Source organism: Pezoporus occidentalis, unplaced genomic scaffold (assembly GCF_034315485.1).
Source record: "Pezoporus occidentalis ecotype Australia unplaced genomic scaffold, CSIRO_AGI_Poc_V1 ctg28, whole genome shotgun sequence".
In the NCBI taxonomy this organism is placed as follows: domain Eukaryota; kingdom Metazoa; phylum Chordata; class Aves; order Psittaciformes; family Psittacidae; genus Pezoporus; species Pezoporus occidentalis.
Window position 1 is genome coordinate 7,348,424 of NW_026914718.1, and position 14,622 is coordinate 7,363,045.

The 14,622-nt window shown below is 44.0% G+C and overlaps 1 protein-coding gene across 2 annotated transcripts in view; it reads right to left on the reverse strand.

Annotated features, from left to right (window-relative positions):
- Positions 1 to 14,350, reverse strand: part of PDE1C (phosphodiesterase 1C) — a 278,378-nt gene extending 264,028 nt beyond the window's left edge. The window contains exon 1 of one of the 2 annotated variants that reach the window (XM_062625494.1): positions 14,143 to 14,350. In XM_062625494.1, the coding sequence (XP_062481478.1) occupies positions 14,143 to 14,227 (85 nt within the window). In that variant the 5' untranslated portion in view covers positions 14,228 to 14,350. The remainder of the gene's footprint in view (positions 1 to 14,142) is intronic. The other variant, XM_062625500.1, reaches the window with a different exon arrangement.
- Between the last annotated feature and the right edge of the window lie 272 nt (positions 14,351 to 14,622).

Genomic DNA, 14,622 nt, shown 5'->3' on the forward strand with positions numbered 1-14,622 from the left:
GGATGGAGCATTTACCACTTCTTTGGGCAGCCTGTTCTAGTGCCTTACCACCCTTACAGTAAAGAACTTCTTCCTTGTATCTAACCTGAACTTCCCCTGTTTAAGTTTAAACCAATTACCCTTTGTCCTACCTCTGCAGTCCCTGATGAAGAGGACTATAATATATACTATATGCTATAATACTATATAAATTTAAAATTAATATCTTTAAAAGATTCCACAAGCTTCACATCCAGTTGCTGTCTACCTGTGATAAAAGGAAAAGAGGAAAGATCCAAGCCCTGAGTCAGAGCATTCATCACACTGCACTTGAATATATGCCCTTGCTGAAGACTCCAAGCAAAAACACTGACACTTGCTAATATATAATGTCAGCCTCAGGTTAAAAGTTATATATGGCTCTTTAAATGAAAAGATTGACATTTAAACTAGCCAGGGAGAAATACTTGTGGGGTTTTTTTGTTCTTCTGAAAGCCACTAAAAGAAATGCCTACGAAAAGTGATTCATTCTTTTCCTCAGTCATACTGTGACTTCATTGCTGGTGCCATGCAGACTGAACCAGGCAATAATAAATGCTACATCTCCCAACAGACACCTTGGTTTTTAAGGCACATCCCTGATTCTGTATAACAAAAAATATCCCTTGGCTCTTTCTAGAAACAGCGCTACTTCATCAGCTCCAACCGAGGGCAAGGCAGGCCACAGCGAACACCTCGTCTGTGCAACACACCGAACACTCGGTTTTCTTGCTGAAAATAGGATATAATTTAGGGGTTTGTGCTCAGAAATCAGGAGGTGGTCATGTGCTTATCAGGGCAGAGCAGCTGTGGTCTCTCTGTGCTGCAGGAGCTACCTGCTGGCCCTGCAAGTGCACAGCACAAGGTACGAGTACCACTGAGGAGCTATATGAGAACAGTGTGAGGCCTTCTGTCAATACACTTGATGCTGTGGATGCAGACCATGCTCCTTTATAAGTTCTTACAGCAGTACTTCTCTGCAGAGGACAGAGTTTGACTTTGACTGTGTTTTACTGAGTTGTTCTGAGATGACTGCTGTCTTATTTACTCAGGTATATCCCAGGAAGAGGCAGAAGGCATGACAAACATGTGGATACCCCAATGGAAGCATCTCCTCATATTACTGAAAGGTCCTGGGAACAGAGCACTCTCAAACCCCACAAAAACACTGCTTCATAAATGCATGGTGTGCAGCACTGAAGAGCTGTATGACTGAGCTCCTGAAGCAAAGAATCATCTGTATTCTGAAAGTTATCAGTGCAAACAAGTCTAATTTGGCAGCTCTTGCAGTCATAAGTACTCTCAATCACTGTAATGGGACTAATCACATTGAAATGCATGACTGAGCTCAAAGTACCTCTCATTTACAGACTCACAGATTAGTTTGGGTTGGAAGGAACTTAAAGCTCATCCAGTTCCAACCCCTGCCACAGACAGGGACACCTTCCGCTACAGCAGGTTGCTTCAACTCCGTCCAGCCTGGCCTTGAACACTGCCAGGGATGGGACAGTCACAGCTTCTCTGCGCAACCTGTACCCAGGGTCATTTTCCACTTACTGCTTTGTTCACCTGTGTCCCAGAGTTTCAGGGATTAAAGAATACCTTACAATGGCACAAATTACATCCGCAACAAACTGGAGAAGAGAATACCAGCAATACCAGTGGGGAGAAAAGTTATCAGATTAGGCACCACACCTGTAAGTGTTGTGGCCCATGGCCCTCCAGACACAATGAACTGTCAAACAAATGCTCCTTTCATTTAGATCCCATTATTGTTATGCAAAATAGCAGCCTTATTTTCAAACATCAAATAACTCGAGCATAAATCTGAAATCCTTCCTCTTATCACTGATATTGTTAGGGATTTGGACTGAATAAGAAATATAGGCTAAATCTTTAATCCTATATTTTATAACTATTCCTGCTCCTCACTGCTGCTGGTCTTTAACAAGTTCTGGAACTGCTGCTGTGTTGTTCTTCACCAGCCATACTAAGAGATACTTTCATTTACCAATGCTAATCCCTCCTGCAGTTTATAGCGGTTTAACAAATGGGGAATTATGTATACAAGTACAGACCTTATATAGACTGAAAGGCAAGGCAGGACAAAAGAACATTCAAAATATTACCAAAATGATTTCTTTTTAGCTATCAGGTGTTGTTTGGTGGTCATAACAGGCCTTTTCAAAAGATTCTGTTCTTTGTTCCTTTTTGAAAGCCCAAAGGTAACAAATCTCACTTCATACAGCAGTCACAAATGTCTAGGCTTTTTGAATGCTGCTCAGTGGCTTTGTACTGCATGGGCAGTTTACTGGATGTGGTAAATGCACCGAATACATCAAGCTCATCTTAAAATTGAAAAGCAATTATTTTGCATGAAATTAAACACCAATTGCTTTTCCTTCCAACCTAACGCTTATTTCACCAACATGGAAACATCCTCTTCTTCCCAATTCAAAAGGATATTTATAACAGCACCTGTGCACTACAGGCAGAATTCCCCAAAGAGCTCAATGGCCAAATTCCCTTTGCCTCTCTGCTTAGGGAGCTAAAGATACAGGCGTTCTCCGAGAAGACTTATCCAAAGCATCTGAAGAGATTAGTGCTTAAGAAACACTAAAATGATCAAAGCAAAAAACTTCCCAAAAGCACACAGAACTCGCTGCAAACAACATAAGAGAGATCAAACGCAGGTGACTGAATACAACACGTAAACACACAACCAGCTGGGAGCACATCCCAGAGGTTTCATTTAAGTATTAATGCAGAGCAAGAGAAAAATAATTACATGTGCAAATCATTACTGTAAATGATAGCTAATAATACAGAAGGTTCGAGTGATTGTTGCTGCTTCAGAGGACAAGTAGGCAAACACAATCAGACAGTAAATGACAGGTTGTCATGCAGGATTTCACATCAAAAATGCCACTTCCCTTAAATGGCACAATGAATTCTAACTAATAGGAAGCATTAGACTGGAACATAAGGCAGCAAACACCACTGAAGGATAAACATATTCTCTCATGAAGGAAAATTTACTCTGATCATGTTGTCAAGCTGACAAGAGCATCTTCATCAGGGACTGTAGCGACAGGACAAGGGGTAATGGGGTCAAACTTACACAGGGAAACCTCAAGTTAGATACAAGGAAGAAGTTCTTTACTGTGAGGGTGGTGAGGCGCTGGCACAGGGCGCCCAGAGAAGAGGTAAATGCTCCATCCATGGCAGTGTTTAACCTGTTGATTCTTTGGGGATGGAGGAATGTTGCGGAGTGTTGGCAGACCGGACCGATAATTGAGGCATTTGCTTAGTTACAGTATCTAACTCCAGCTGATGGGTCTATATTCAAGTCACAGCTTCAGCCTGTCCAGGTGAAACTCACGCACAATGCTTAATAACAGCCAGAATCCCCAGGCTGCTGTGATGACTCCCAGGTACCATTTTCAACAGCAATGCTTTGGTCAGGGTTCCTCCAGCTGTTTGCCTTTATCCTGTGTCTCTCCCAAAGGTTGCTCCTGCAGCTGGGCCAAGCCAAGAGGAAAGGGCTCAACTTCACAGCCACATGAATTAAAGTTACCAGCTGCTTGTGCAGCAAAGTGGTCACTGAGGAGCTGCTACACCTCCCGTTCAACCAGGTCCTGGGATAATCATCATTCACATATGGATATCTGGGTTAATTCATCAGATCAGTATGCCAGGCTCCAGTACCAACATGCATCAGCATGCTGTGGCTTCGCACTCTAAGGCAGGAAGTCTCCACGTACTTGTTTCTGTCTGTGTTTACTAGGGAGGAGAGGTAAAACAACTGCCATGATATCCACCTCCCTCACAACCAGAAATTCACAGTGTGGAAAAATCCATCAATTCTGCCCAAAACCACATGCACCCAAATGTCATTAAACACTTTCAGCTCAAATCTACCTGGAATTATGCTTGCGAAAACTCTGAAATCACTCTGTTGAAGAGAAGCAAGATGCTCATTATCAGCTGATCTGTATATGCTGCATAATTTCTTACAAGCAGACAACCAACAGAAGTCAAAGGTTAGCAGCAGTCATTACGTCTGAGCTCTTTCCTGCTGGAATTCTGTTCAAGTGTTGAGGTTACCAGAAAGAAATTAATGCTTTATCTGCAAAGGAACTTCCCAAAGTAGCATAAGGCGTCTGCTCTGGGCTTTCTAAGGGAGTCCATTGGTATTTGTAACAGCAGAGTTCCAAATGCTGGAGCTTGGAAAATCCCCCTGTTTGCATTGTTTGAGCCATGAAAGGAGATTCTGTAAGTTAATGCTGAAAAGTTATTTACTTTCTTAGGAGTAGAATTTACCGCAGTCCCTTGTGCTCTGTATTATTATTATACACCAATCTTTACTGTACACCATATATGCAGTATATGGACTACAAAATATGCAGGTCACCCTTCCTATAACTCAAATTGAAAGCACTTTTGATTACCAAGTTCTATGTTACTATTCCAGATTTTGACAAGGAAAAAGAGCCCCACAGCTTTGCACAGATTCCTTGCATTTGCTTATGGGCAGTTTTAAGAAAAATAATATACACTGCAGGCCAGGTCATGTTTTGTGTTCCCAGGGTTGCGTAAGAATCAGAACATTGTTTGGTCTGCAAGAGCTGTAATTCTGAATTATGATAATGTTCAAGGTGCAAAGAATTTGATTGCCTTTAAATCAAAGGCTGGCAACTGGAAGAAAAGACTCCTGTAGACTAATAAAATGTGCTACAGTGCCACCAAATAAGGGTAAAATAAGAAATATGAACATCCTAAAGATCCCATTTTCAGAGTACATTTCAAGGGAAATCGTGATTATTAGCAGTATGTGTGTCTGGTAGTAATCACAGCTTTGGGAGTGGGGGAGGAAATCAGTATAAAAGAAATGGTATATTATTCTGCTATTCATATTGCACACAGTAGTGTATAAAACATCCTATCCTGCAAAACACTGGTTTTAACGGGTAAGGAAAACAATACGTTGCATTTGGAGCACAGCTGGCAATAGCACCATATAACAGTCTTCCAATACCTAAAGGGGGGCAACAAGAAATCTGGAGAGGGGCTTTGGACAAGGAACTGTAGGGACAGGACAAGGAGAAATGGCTTTAACCTGACAGAGGGGAGATTGAGATTAGACGTTAGGCAGAAGCTCTTCCCTGTGAGGGTGCTGAGGCGCTGGCACAGGGTGCCCAGAGAAGCTGTGGCTGCCCCATCCCTGGCAGTGTCCAAGGCCAGGTTGGACAGGCTTGGAGCAACCTGCTCTAGTGGAAGGTGTCCCTGCTTGTGGAAGGGGGTTGGAACTGGATGAGCTTTAAGGCCCCTTCCAACCCAAATCAGTCTGGGATTCTGTAACTTTCAGAGAGTCCTTTTTCTCCATGCCCTTTCACCCTTCGCTCACTTAGAGTGTTACAATTGCGGTCGTTCCCACTTGGTATTTGATGGAAATTATGGTTGATGTCATCTAATCAGGGAACGCACTTTTATCACAGAGCTTCCAGCCTGCAACTGAGGACCACTTGTTTGAAACATCTTGCAACCTCAGTAAGGTTCATCCAACAGCAGAACCATGGCCTGAATGTAAAACTTCTATGGTTTCCTAAGGGTATCTGCCTGATGTGTGTAAATCAGTAGTCTTTATCTGTAAGGTTTATAAAAATCCAAAGCTCAACTCGGTACTCGAAGCAGAGGGACATTTTGCTGTAAGTAGCTTCAGAGAAAGTTAACATATTTACAGTTTTTACTTTGAATCTATTTCTGAAGAGGTTTAATAAGTTGTTTTACTTGAATTAGCAATACAAAAAAAATCCCTGGAAATCTTCTGTATGTGTTTAGCTGTGCGTTGCGATTAGAGCAAGGAAGCTTAGTTTTCAGTGGACACAACTCAAACCAGATCACACTGGCATTCATGAAGCACACAAGAAGGATAAAGCACAAAGAGGAAAACACAGTACAAGTTTTGGGGACTAGATCCATTAGCACTGTTCAACAGTACAAGACCCAGAAATGGAAAGAAAAAAGGAATGTGGAAAAGTGAGTCTGTAAAAAGCATTTAGCAGGGACATGGGGGAACTGAAAGAACTTACGTTGGGAAGAAGCTAGTAAAAAATTATTTTGGAAAGCTTTCACCCCTAATAAGCATTCATTATCAATACCACAAGAGAAAGGCTCCGCACCTGAATGCAAACAGTGCTCCTCATCCTCACCTCTGAATGGTACAAACTGTGTAAATCAACTGAATGTAGAAGAGGCACTTGGAGTTGACACTGAATGAAGCAATCTTGTGAGAGCAGGTTGTCTGCCCTATCCCCCTTCCCAGTAAATCTGGCAGGTCTCATCACCCTGCATCACTATGGGAAGAGGAGCAGGTAGTTGGAAAGGGCACTCCATCAACAGAATGAGACATAGCATCACGCAGCAGCAAGAGACTAAACACCAGGCGCTGCCATTTAATGGAGAGAGATAATGTTTGCTGTCTTCCTAAGGGAAATTTCCAGGGGGCTGATTGCAGCTGCTATGACAACAAGGGAGAGGTTGCGATATCACCCCACAACTCAAGCAACTGCTGTCACACTGTCCCAGCGCACAGTTCCACTTGCTAGCTGGGAAGCCGGTAGAGACCTCATTAGATGTATCTGTCAGTAATTACTACAACTTTCCCCATGCCACGCTTCCAGCTTCGCACACAGCCACAGAGCACAGCTAGCGATGTAGTCATGAGGGTCGAGTTCCCAGGCCTCCGAATGTCAAGCCTGTAGCTATTAGAAATCGGTGATTTTAAGCAGGATTGTTAGGTACAGGCAGGAAGAAGTGGGGAGCAAAATCACATCAACATAATCTTGATGAAGTCTTAGAAGTGAGCCATGGAAAAGCTGCGTGATTTGCCTTCTTTATATATAGAGCAGCATTTAACTTTAACCTACAGCAGCACTCGCTTTAACTGGAAAAGACTGTCCAGGGTAAATCCTTTGCTCATTTAAATCATTGAGGCTCTCCAAACTGCAGTGGAGTGATGAAGACTCAGCAGCAGCCAGCATCCTGCTTCTTGACGTGATGTGCACTAGTACACAGATAAGTGCAGGATACATTCAGGAGATTTTTGCTTTCTTATTCATGCCGAGCTACAGAACTTGGGAAAATGAGCTTGCATTTACACTACACCACGAAAATAGACCGATTAGTACAGCACAAGGGTTTAAAATAGAAGATCTGCAATAGAAACGCAAATTCCCAAAGGCAATTAAACTCCTTTGGGGATTTGAAAACTCCTAGACTGTGGTCCTCACAGGGGCACAGTAAGGCTTTTGAGGGTTTAGGCCATTGGGTGACATTAGTCCTTGAAGCTAGATTCAGAGATGATCAAGCACCAAAACCTGGACATGTGTAATTCACCAACCTTAAAGTAATATAATAATTACATGAAGTAACTGAAGGAATACTTTCTGACATCAACGACAATGGTTTTATCCATTAGCATCTCTCCTCACCCAGGGCTCTGGAAGTTTTTTTCCTGTGTGTGGAACTCAGCTGCAGAGAAGAGGGACGCCTATCCACTCACATCAAAACATGCTGTGAAGCCTTTACTGTTTGCAGCTTCCCTGAGAAATAAACATCAAGAAGAGGAAGGAAAATAACACTTTTGATGTGACCCTGCCACAGGAACGTGCAATCTGAGGCTGAACCTTTGTGAGCTGGCAAAGAACCTGGTACGCAGCCCTGCATGGTAACCTCTCACCCTAAACAGCACTAACAGATAACAGCCCCAAACACTCACTGTGTTTCTGGATGCCAAGATACAGGCAGCAGAGCACAGCTGTGAGCAGCAGGTAGCAATGATAAGGTAGACCATCCACAGAGGCAAATGGGCAGAGCTCTGTGAAAACACTGCCAGGCTTTTTGTCACATAAGAATTACCGCTGGAGGCTTTCCAAAGTTCCTTTAACTCAGCTTACAGCAGTCCACACCTGCAGCATTGAAGATGTCAGTGCAATATCAAGACCCTGTAGATACCACAGAAATCACCATCTCCAGCCCTGTACAGAAGCAGCTACAGGTTAAGTATCAACAGCAGGAATTCCTGTTGCCCATCACCGTGACAGAGACCATCTGCACCACACAAACGGCCAGCTGGGTATCTCACCCATTGGCATGCCGACTGCAAAGACTCCTTGCAGGTGTATTTTCAGGCAGAGCAGAGACACACCAGGCTGGTTTGAGGCTTAAACATGGCTTTGTAATAGAGGGAGCAGAAAAATCTCTTAACTTCAACACTTTGTCAAACAGTGTGCCCAGAGAAGCACAGGCTGCCCCATCCCTGGCAGTGTTCAAGGCCAGGTTGGACACAGTCGCTTGGAGCAACCTGCTCTAGTGGAAGGTGTCCCTGCCTGTGGCAGGGGGCTGGAAGCGGATGAGCTTTACGGTCCCTTCCAACACAAACCATCCTATGATCATTTCACAGTCTATTTGCTGGCAGCTTCCTATAGGTGAATTTGCTGGGGATAAGACAATGTTGGAAGACAGTTTAATTCTTTCAGGTCTATTTTAACAACATCAGACTTCCTTAAATAACATTAAAAACATCTCATGTCCTATTACAAGCTTAGTATTTGTATTATATTATTTGCTAGATTTCAGATGATAGCATTCCAGTAGTTACACAGAAATCATCAGTGCTTCCTGTCAGCTCTTAATGAGAAAATATCGGGGACGTCTATCAGGAAAGAGAGGGAGAGGAAAAAACAGAAAAGAAGCAAAGTTTTGGAGGTTTCATTGTTGCGGTTTTTAGATCTTTTCTATTATAACAAAGAAAATGATAGGGTTTAGGTACTAAGACAAGGAGAGCCTCCATTCCACTGCAAGACTGGTGGCTATGCATTCCCCTTCATCTTTCTGCACACTGCTCATGTGCAGGCGGATAGCTGTCCCATCCCCGAAAGCTGACTGAGCCCACAGACAGATGTGTCTCTCCTTTGAATGAAGGCTACGAGTGACGCACAAGCAGAATTAGCGAGAGATTTGTCAGCACCTGATAATTACAGTGTGCTTTCAGCCAGGTTTTATTTGTAGTAGTATTATTATAAGCAAACTAAGGGCAGAATCAAAGTAAATCTCCATGATAACGCACTGTGCATGGGCCTGTGGGTATCTTCTGCTGAAAACTGCCTCTTCTGTGGGTTGCAACGGTACCATTGTCTTCAGATAAATAACAAACTCCCATAAGGCTGAAAATTAATACACAAGAGCAAAACAGGTAACTGAATTGTTATAATGTACACAGTTCTCTGGCCAAACACAATACAAAAAAGGAAACTGCTCTTATTTCTCTATTTTCTTTCTAGAATAATCCCATTCTTGTCTATTCCACACCTATGGACAAGCTTTCAAGAGAGAATAATAGAAAATCCACAGCAGCATTTTTCTTTATGTTAAGCACATGACACAGAGCTAAAGGTATTTTTCCTTATCAAATAAATCTGACTTCACATTTAAGTTGCTTCCAGTCTTCCAGACCAACACAGCACATGCACCTCCTCAAGCAACATCTTCTTTGACCGCAGCACAGGAGGTGGTTCTGAAGTGATCTGTCAGAGGGACCAGCAAGAACTACTTTGGCTGTTGTACCTGTGCCATCGAAAGGGACGTTGAAATCAGCTTCAAGCAGTGAACTGCTACAATGAACCCACACTTTTAAAGTATTATTTCAAAATGGGGTCCAAAAGCACCACCAGGCAAAACTCGGAGCATCCATAAATAACTGGAGGGAGAGACATGCACAATGGAGACAGTGTCCTCCTAAAGAAACTTTCCCGAAAGGCTTAGAAACAACTGCTGGGAGCTAACCTAAGTGTTTCAGTGCCATATCCCTCCTCTCCAGTACCAGCCGAGTTACAGCAGAACTCCCCATCACTCCATCTCATTGTAACCTATAAACATAAATCTATTAGATATGTTGGACAGGACAAAACATGCTACCAGGTGCTTCTGGACATGAAAAGCAGAGAGTGGGAGCTTTAATCAAGTTAGCTCTTAGTCATAGGAGGGTGAAAAATGCAGAAAGAAAATATCCTTTTGTTACTGTCTGTGTTTCCCATTTTCCCAGGTTTAACGATGGGATGTTTCTGTCTTGCATCTTCAGTCAGTCAGTTACAGCATCAAAGTCACACAGTAACATGCTGGCATTTTGATTTAATAGCATTTCCTTGGCACAGGAGCGATGAGACAACGCACGGGATAGGGGAAGAAAAGAAAATAGGCCTTAATTCTTCATTTCTTTTCCTTTAAACTCAGCTGCTGTTCTGGTCTGTTTTAGTGAAGGGAAATTTAGCCAAAGTTAAACAAGAGCTCAAGTACAGTAACTTGTGTATACAAACCTTCAGGGACTCTGAAATTCGGTGGCATAGTCCGTGGCAAACAAAGATCATGAAGCCTTCATCTGAGCAAACTAAATTTCATGGCTCCTGTCTTAAATAGTCCCAACTAAATGGCTCACACTGTGGCCCCGCTATAGTTCCTTTACATCGTGCTACCAGTGCAAAAAGTCCATAAAAACAGAACATCCCAAACCACACAGAAATCCACAGTGGGCATAGGGCAGCACAGCTCAGTCCTCAAGAGGGTATCTGGAGGAAGGGGATTTGCAGCTACCTTGTTTCTTCATACACCAGAAAGCTATCAAGCATCAGCATACATTTATGTGTATTTCTGGTATGGCATATCCCTTTCTTCTGCAGGGATGCGAAGCCCTTGGGAAGTGTGGGGTTCCCACAGCTCTCCTGTCCCATCACCAGTGCTGTAAGCAACCAAGGTGAAAATCAGAGCAGTTGAGAAGCTGCTTGAGGCTGCACTGCTGTGCAAATGGATGCTGACCATCTCCAGAGACAGGAGGCTATCTAACTGCATGCAATCAGCAAAGAGCTCTTGCCCCAGCCTTTTTCCATGCCCATATAATTTCATGTTTGATGTTAGACCCATTAAAATTTTCATTAAGTCTTATTGTAAGCTGCCTTCAAGAGGAAATGGCCTCAAGCTGCACCAGGGGAGGTTCAGATGGAGATGAGAAACAATTCCTTCCCCAAAGGGTGCTCAGGCATTGGAACAGGCTGCCCAGGGCAGTGCTGGAGTCACCATCCCTGGAAGTGTTCACACACCATGTAGATGAGGCTCTCAGTGGCATGGGTTAGTGGTGGCCTTGGCAGTGCTGGGGAATGGTTGGGCTTGGTGTTCTTAAAGGTGTTTTCCAACCCAGTTAATTTTATGATTTGTCGAAACACTGTGAAGATCATCCTTTCTTAGCACTTGATTAAGTGAATCAATGCAAAATATTTTTTCACAGAGCGATAGAATCATTTAGGTTGGAAAAGATCTTTAAGATCATTGAGTCCAACTGCAAACCTAACACTGCCAAATCACTTCTTACAGCCAAGTCCACTGTAGAAGCAATGGGATAACCAGACATCCTGCTCTAGGTATTCTCCACAGTGCAGCTGCAGGTAATGACAGTGAAGACGAGGGTTATAACTTTTGCCATGCTTCCCTTCTAGCAATGCAGACATTTCACCACAGACCTACCCAAACTTCCACGTGTTGTTCCCATCTACGCTGGCGCTAGCTCTGGCTAGAGCAAAGCTGGACAACAATTTCCAAGTGTTGCACGCTGACAGCTAAGATTCATTTTGTGCCCAGATGGAAACTCATTTCTCTCCAATTAATATTACCCAGTTCTAAAGGGTATCAGCCTTCTCTCCCAGCTGACACTGCAACAGCAGATGCAGCAGCTCAGCATTTCACAAGAACTTTTAAAAATTTGCAGTGTCCCAAAACTAGAAATTGACACAGAAGTCATCATCTGATGGAATGTTTAAGCCCATCCCTGGCACACTAACATTGCTGTGGGATCTCCTGGATACATTAATTTCCTTTGGTATAAAGATTACCAAATCTTTAACAGCCCAGAACCCCCCTGTGTGCTGGCTGCATCCACAGAGCGTGAGCAGCAGGTTGAGGGAGGGGATTCTCCTCCTCTACTGTGCTCTGGGGAGAACCCCCCCCTGCAGTCCTGATCCAGCTCTGGGGCAACAGCACAAGAGGGATGTGGAGCTGTTGGAGCGAGTCCAGAGGAGGCCATGGAGATGCTGCAAGTGCTGGAGCAGCTCTGCTCTGGAGCCAGGCTGAGAGCTGGGCTGGTTCAGCCTGGAGAAGAGAAGGCTCCTTAAGGGGAGACCTTAGAGCAGCTCCAGTGTCTAAAGGGGCTGCAAGAACCCTGGAGAGGGGCTTTGGACTAGAGCCAAGGGGACAGGACAAGGGGAATGGCTTTAACCTGAGTAACCTGGTCCAGTGGACCAGGTGTCCCTGCTCATGGCAGGGGGTTGGAACTGGATGAGCTTTAAGGTTCCTTCAAACCCAAACCAGGCTGGGATTCTAAATACATGAATCACTCAGGTCTGTCTGCCACAAGGTGCTGGTAATACTAGATAGCATGTTTACAAAGTTTCCACGGTTATGTGAGTCAATCCAGTGCACAATTGGCCCGATATAAAAATAAATGTTATATAATGCACAGATCACAGAATCAATACACTGGCTGCGTGCACCAAATAGAAGAAAATAGCACAGGAACGCCAATGCAACAACTGCCCTGAGAAGCAGAAAAAGCTGCAATTCTAAACCCGAGTCATTTCAGCCAGAATTGTTCTGGTTGTTTTGGGAGCACAAATAGCAATCAAGGCATCAGAGCAACAGATACAGCAATCCTGTTGGCTCGTTTATGTACAAAACCAATCTCTGTCTTCAGATTATGTGTGTCAAAAGGGAGATGTCTATGTTCCAGACTGACCCCAACTGATGAAACAACACTACTAGTAATGGTGATTAGAAGGGGGAAGATTAAATAGGGAATTCAGAAGTGAGCATGTTGCAACTTAACCTGTGGAAGAACTACTACCTTCCCATTAGAGAAAGACATTTGAAAAGTTGCATTTCCTGGCAGTTTCACTTTTACAATGCCATATGCACAGGTACAGGTGAGTACATGAAGGTAAATTAAACATTCATTTCCACCTCCTATTTTTTTCCAGCAAGTTTAATGCTTGCATGAGGTGAATGACTGCGAAATAAGTTTTCCATAAAGCAGAGGAATAAATAGGTACCTCTTCCTACATCAATAAAGAGCTTGTATCCATCATTATTAGATGAAATTGTGACCCCATCACACTAGCATAAATCAGGGAAGACTTCTGTGATTTCACACTGCTAGGAAGCAGAATCTCTGCCATCTTAAAGGTATCCAAGGGGAATTTGTATCGATTGATTATTACAAGTTATCATGTATTTTAACTTGGACCACATCTAAACATTAGAACAGGAGGTAAGCTTTGTCTGTTTCCAACATCTATGGGGATTTACATAATGTAGCCTCGTCAGATACACAGTTTTAGTAGAGCTGCCTGCTCAGGGAATCACTTTTGCACAGCAAGTCCCCTGGACAGATACGGAGGCAGATAGCTGTGGCTTTGAGAAGCCTCACTTTTCCCTAAGCCACTGAACACAAACTGCACCCTTCAAGCCTCTACAGCCAACCTACTCTCCCTTTGCACCTTTCCCTGCCCCAGCAATATTGCTTTCTGTGTTTGAGAGGCAACAAGCACTGTTACATACATCTTTACGCAAGCCGAGAAACGTCGAAAGGTTACAGTATTTGGAAACACTGGCTAAGTAAACAAAGCAATACTGGAAACAAAGCCAAGGCTCCCAGGGGTTATGTTCCCGGCTCATTGGAAGGAAACACAGCCAGCGAGCTGGAAACCTGCAAGCCTGAGAGCCAGGCTTTCCTGAGATAAGGTTCCAAAACAAAAAGTTCCCGGTGAACTCCTCCCAAAACCCAGCACAGGGGTTTGGAGCGGCTGCGTATCAAAGGCAAGTTACTTGGGCAGATCAAAACAGAGAAAGGCAGAATGAGGAAGCAACCCAGACAAAAGTTGCAGGGCATCCGTGCATTTTAAAGGCAGACATTGACAAAATGCGGTTGTCAACAGCTGGTTTTTACCTGCACTTACTGGAGCTGCAAAGGAAGAGAGGAAAGGAGGCAAACGAGGTAACGAAGAGGGATGAAATGAGGCTCACCGATTGTGAAGCTATAGCCATCGATGCTGAAAGTGGCACTCCGGCATTTTTTAAATCCCTCCTTTCTGCTGCTTGGCTCTGTCATGATCCTGCCAGCTTGTACTCGCAGCAGCAGCCTTCCTCTCCCCCCGGGGAAGCGGAGCACCGGAGCTCACTCTCAGCTGCCCCTGCCCGTGTGCCTGTGACAGCACGCACGCCCAGCCTCACACATCTCCCGGCGCGGGCAGCCGAATCCAGGAGGCATGCACCCAGCAGCTTTCTCCTCCCCCAAACATTCTGGCTGGCATGCTACCGACGTGCCTACTCACAGCTTAACAACTGCTCTGGGGCTGCTACGGTAGCTAAAGCAGCAGTTAATCAGTACAAGACTATCAAGTCAATAAGCCAGCTGTAGCTGTTAGAGCTCTAGGTAGGAGTCAGCGCACAATTAAAAGATGAAGGAGTTGATTTGGCTGTGATCTACCCACTGATGCTCTGTGT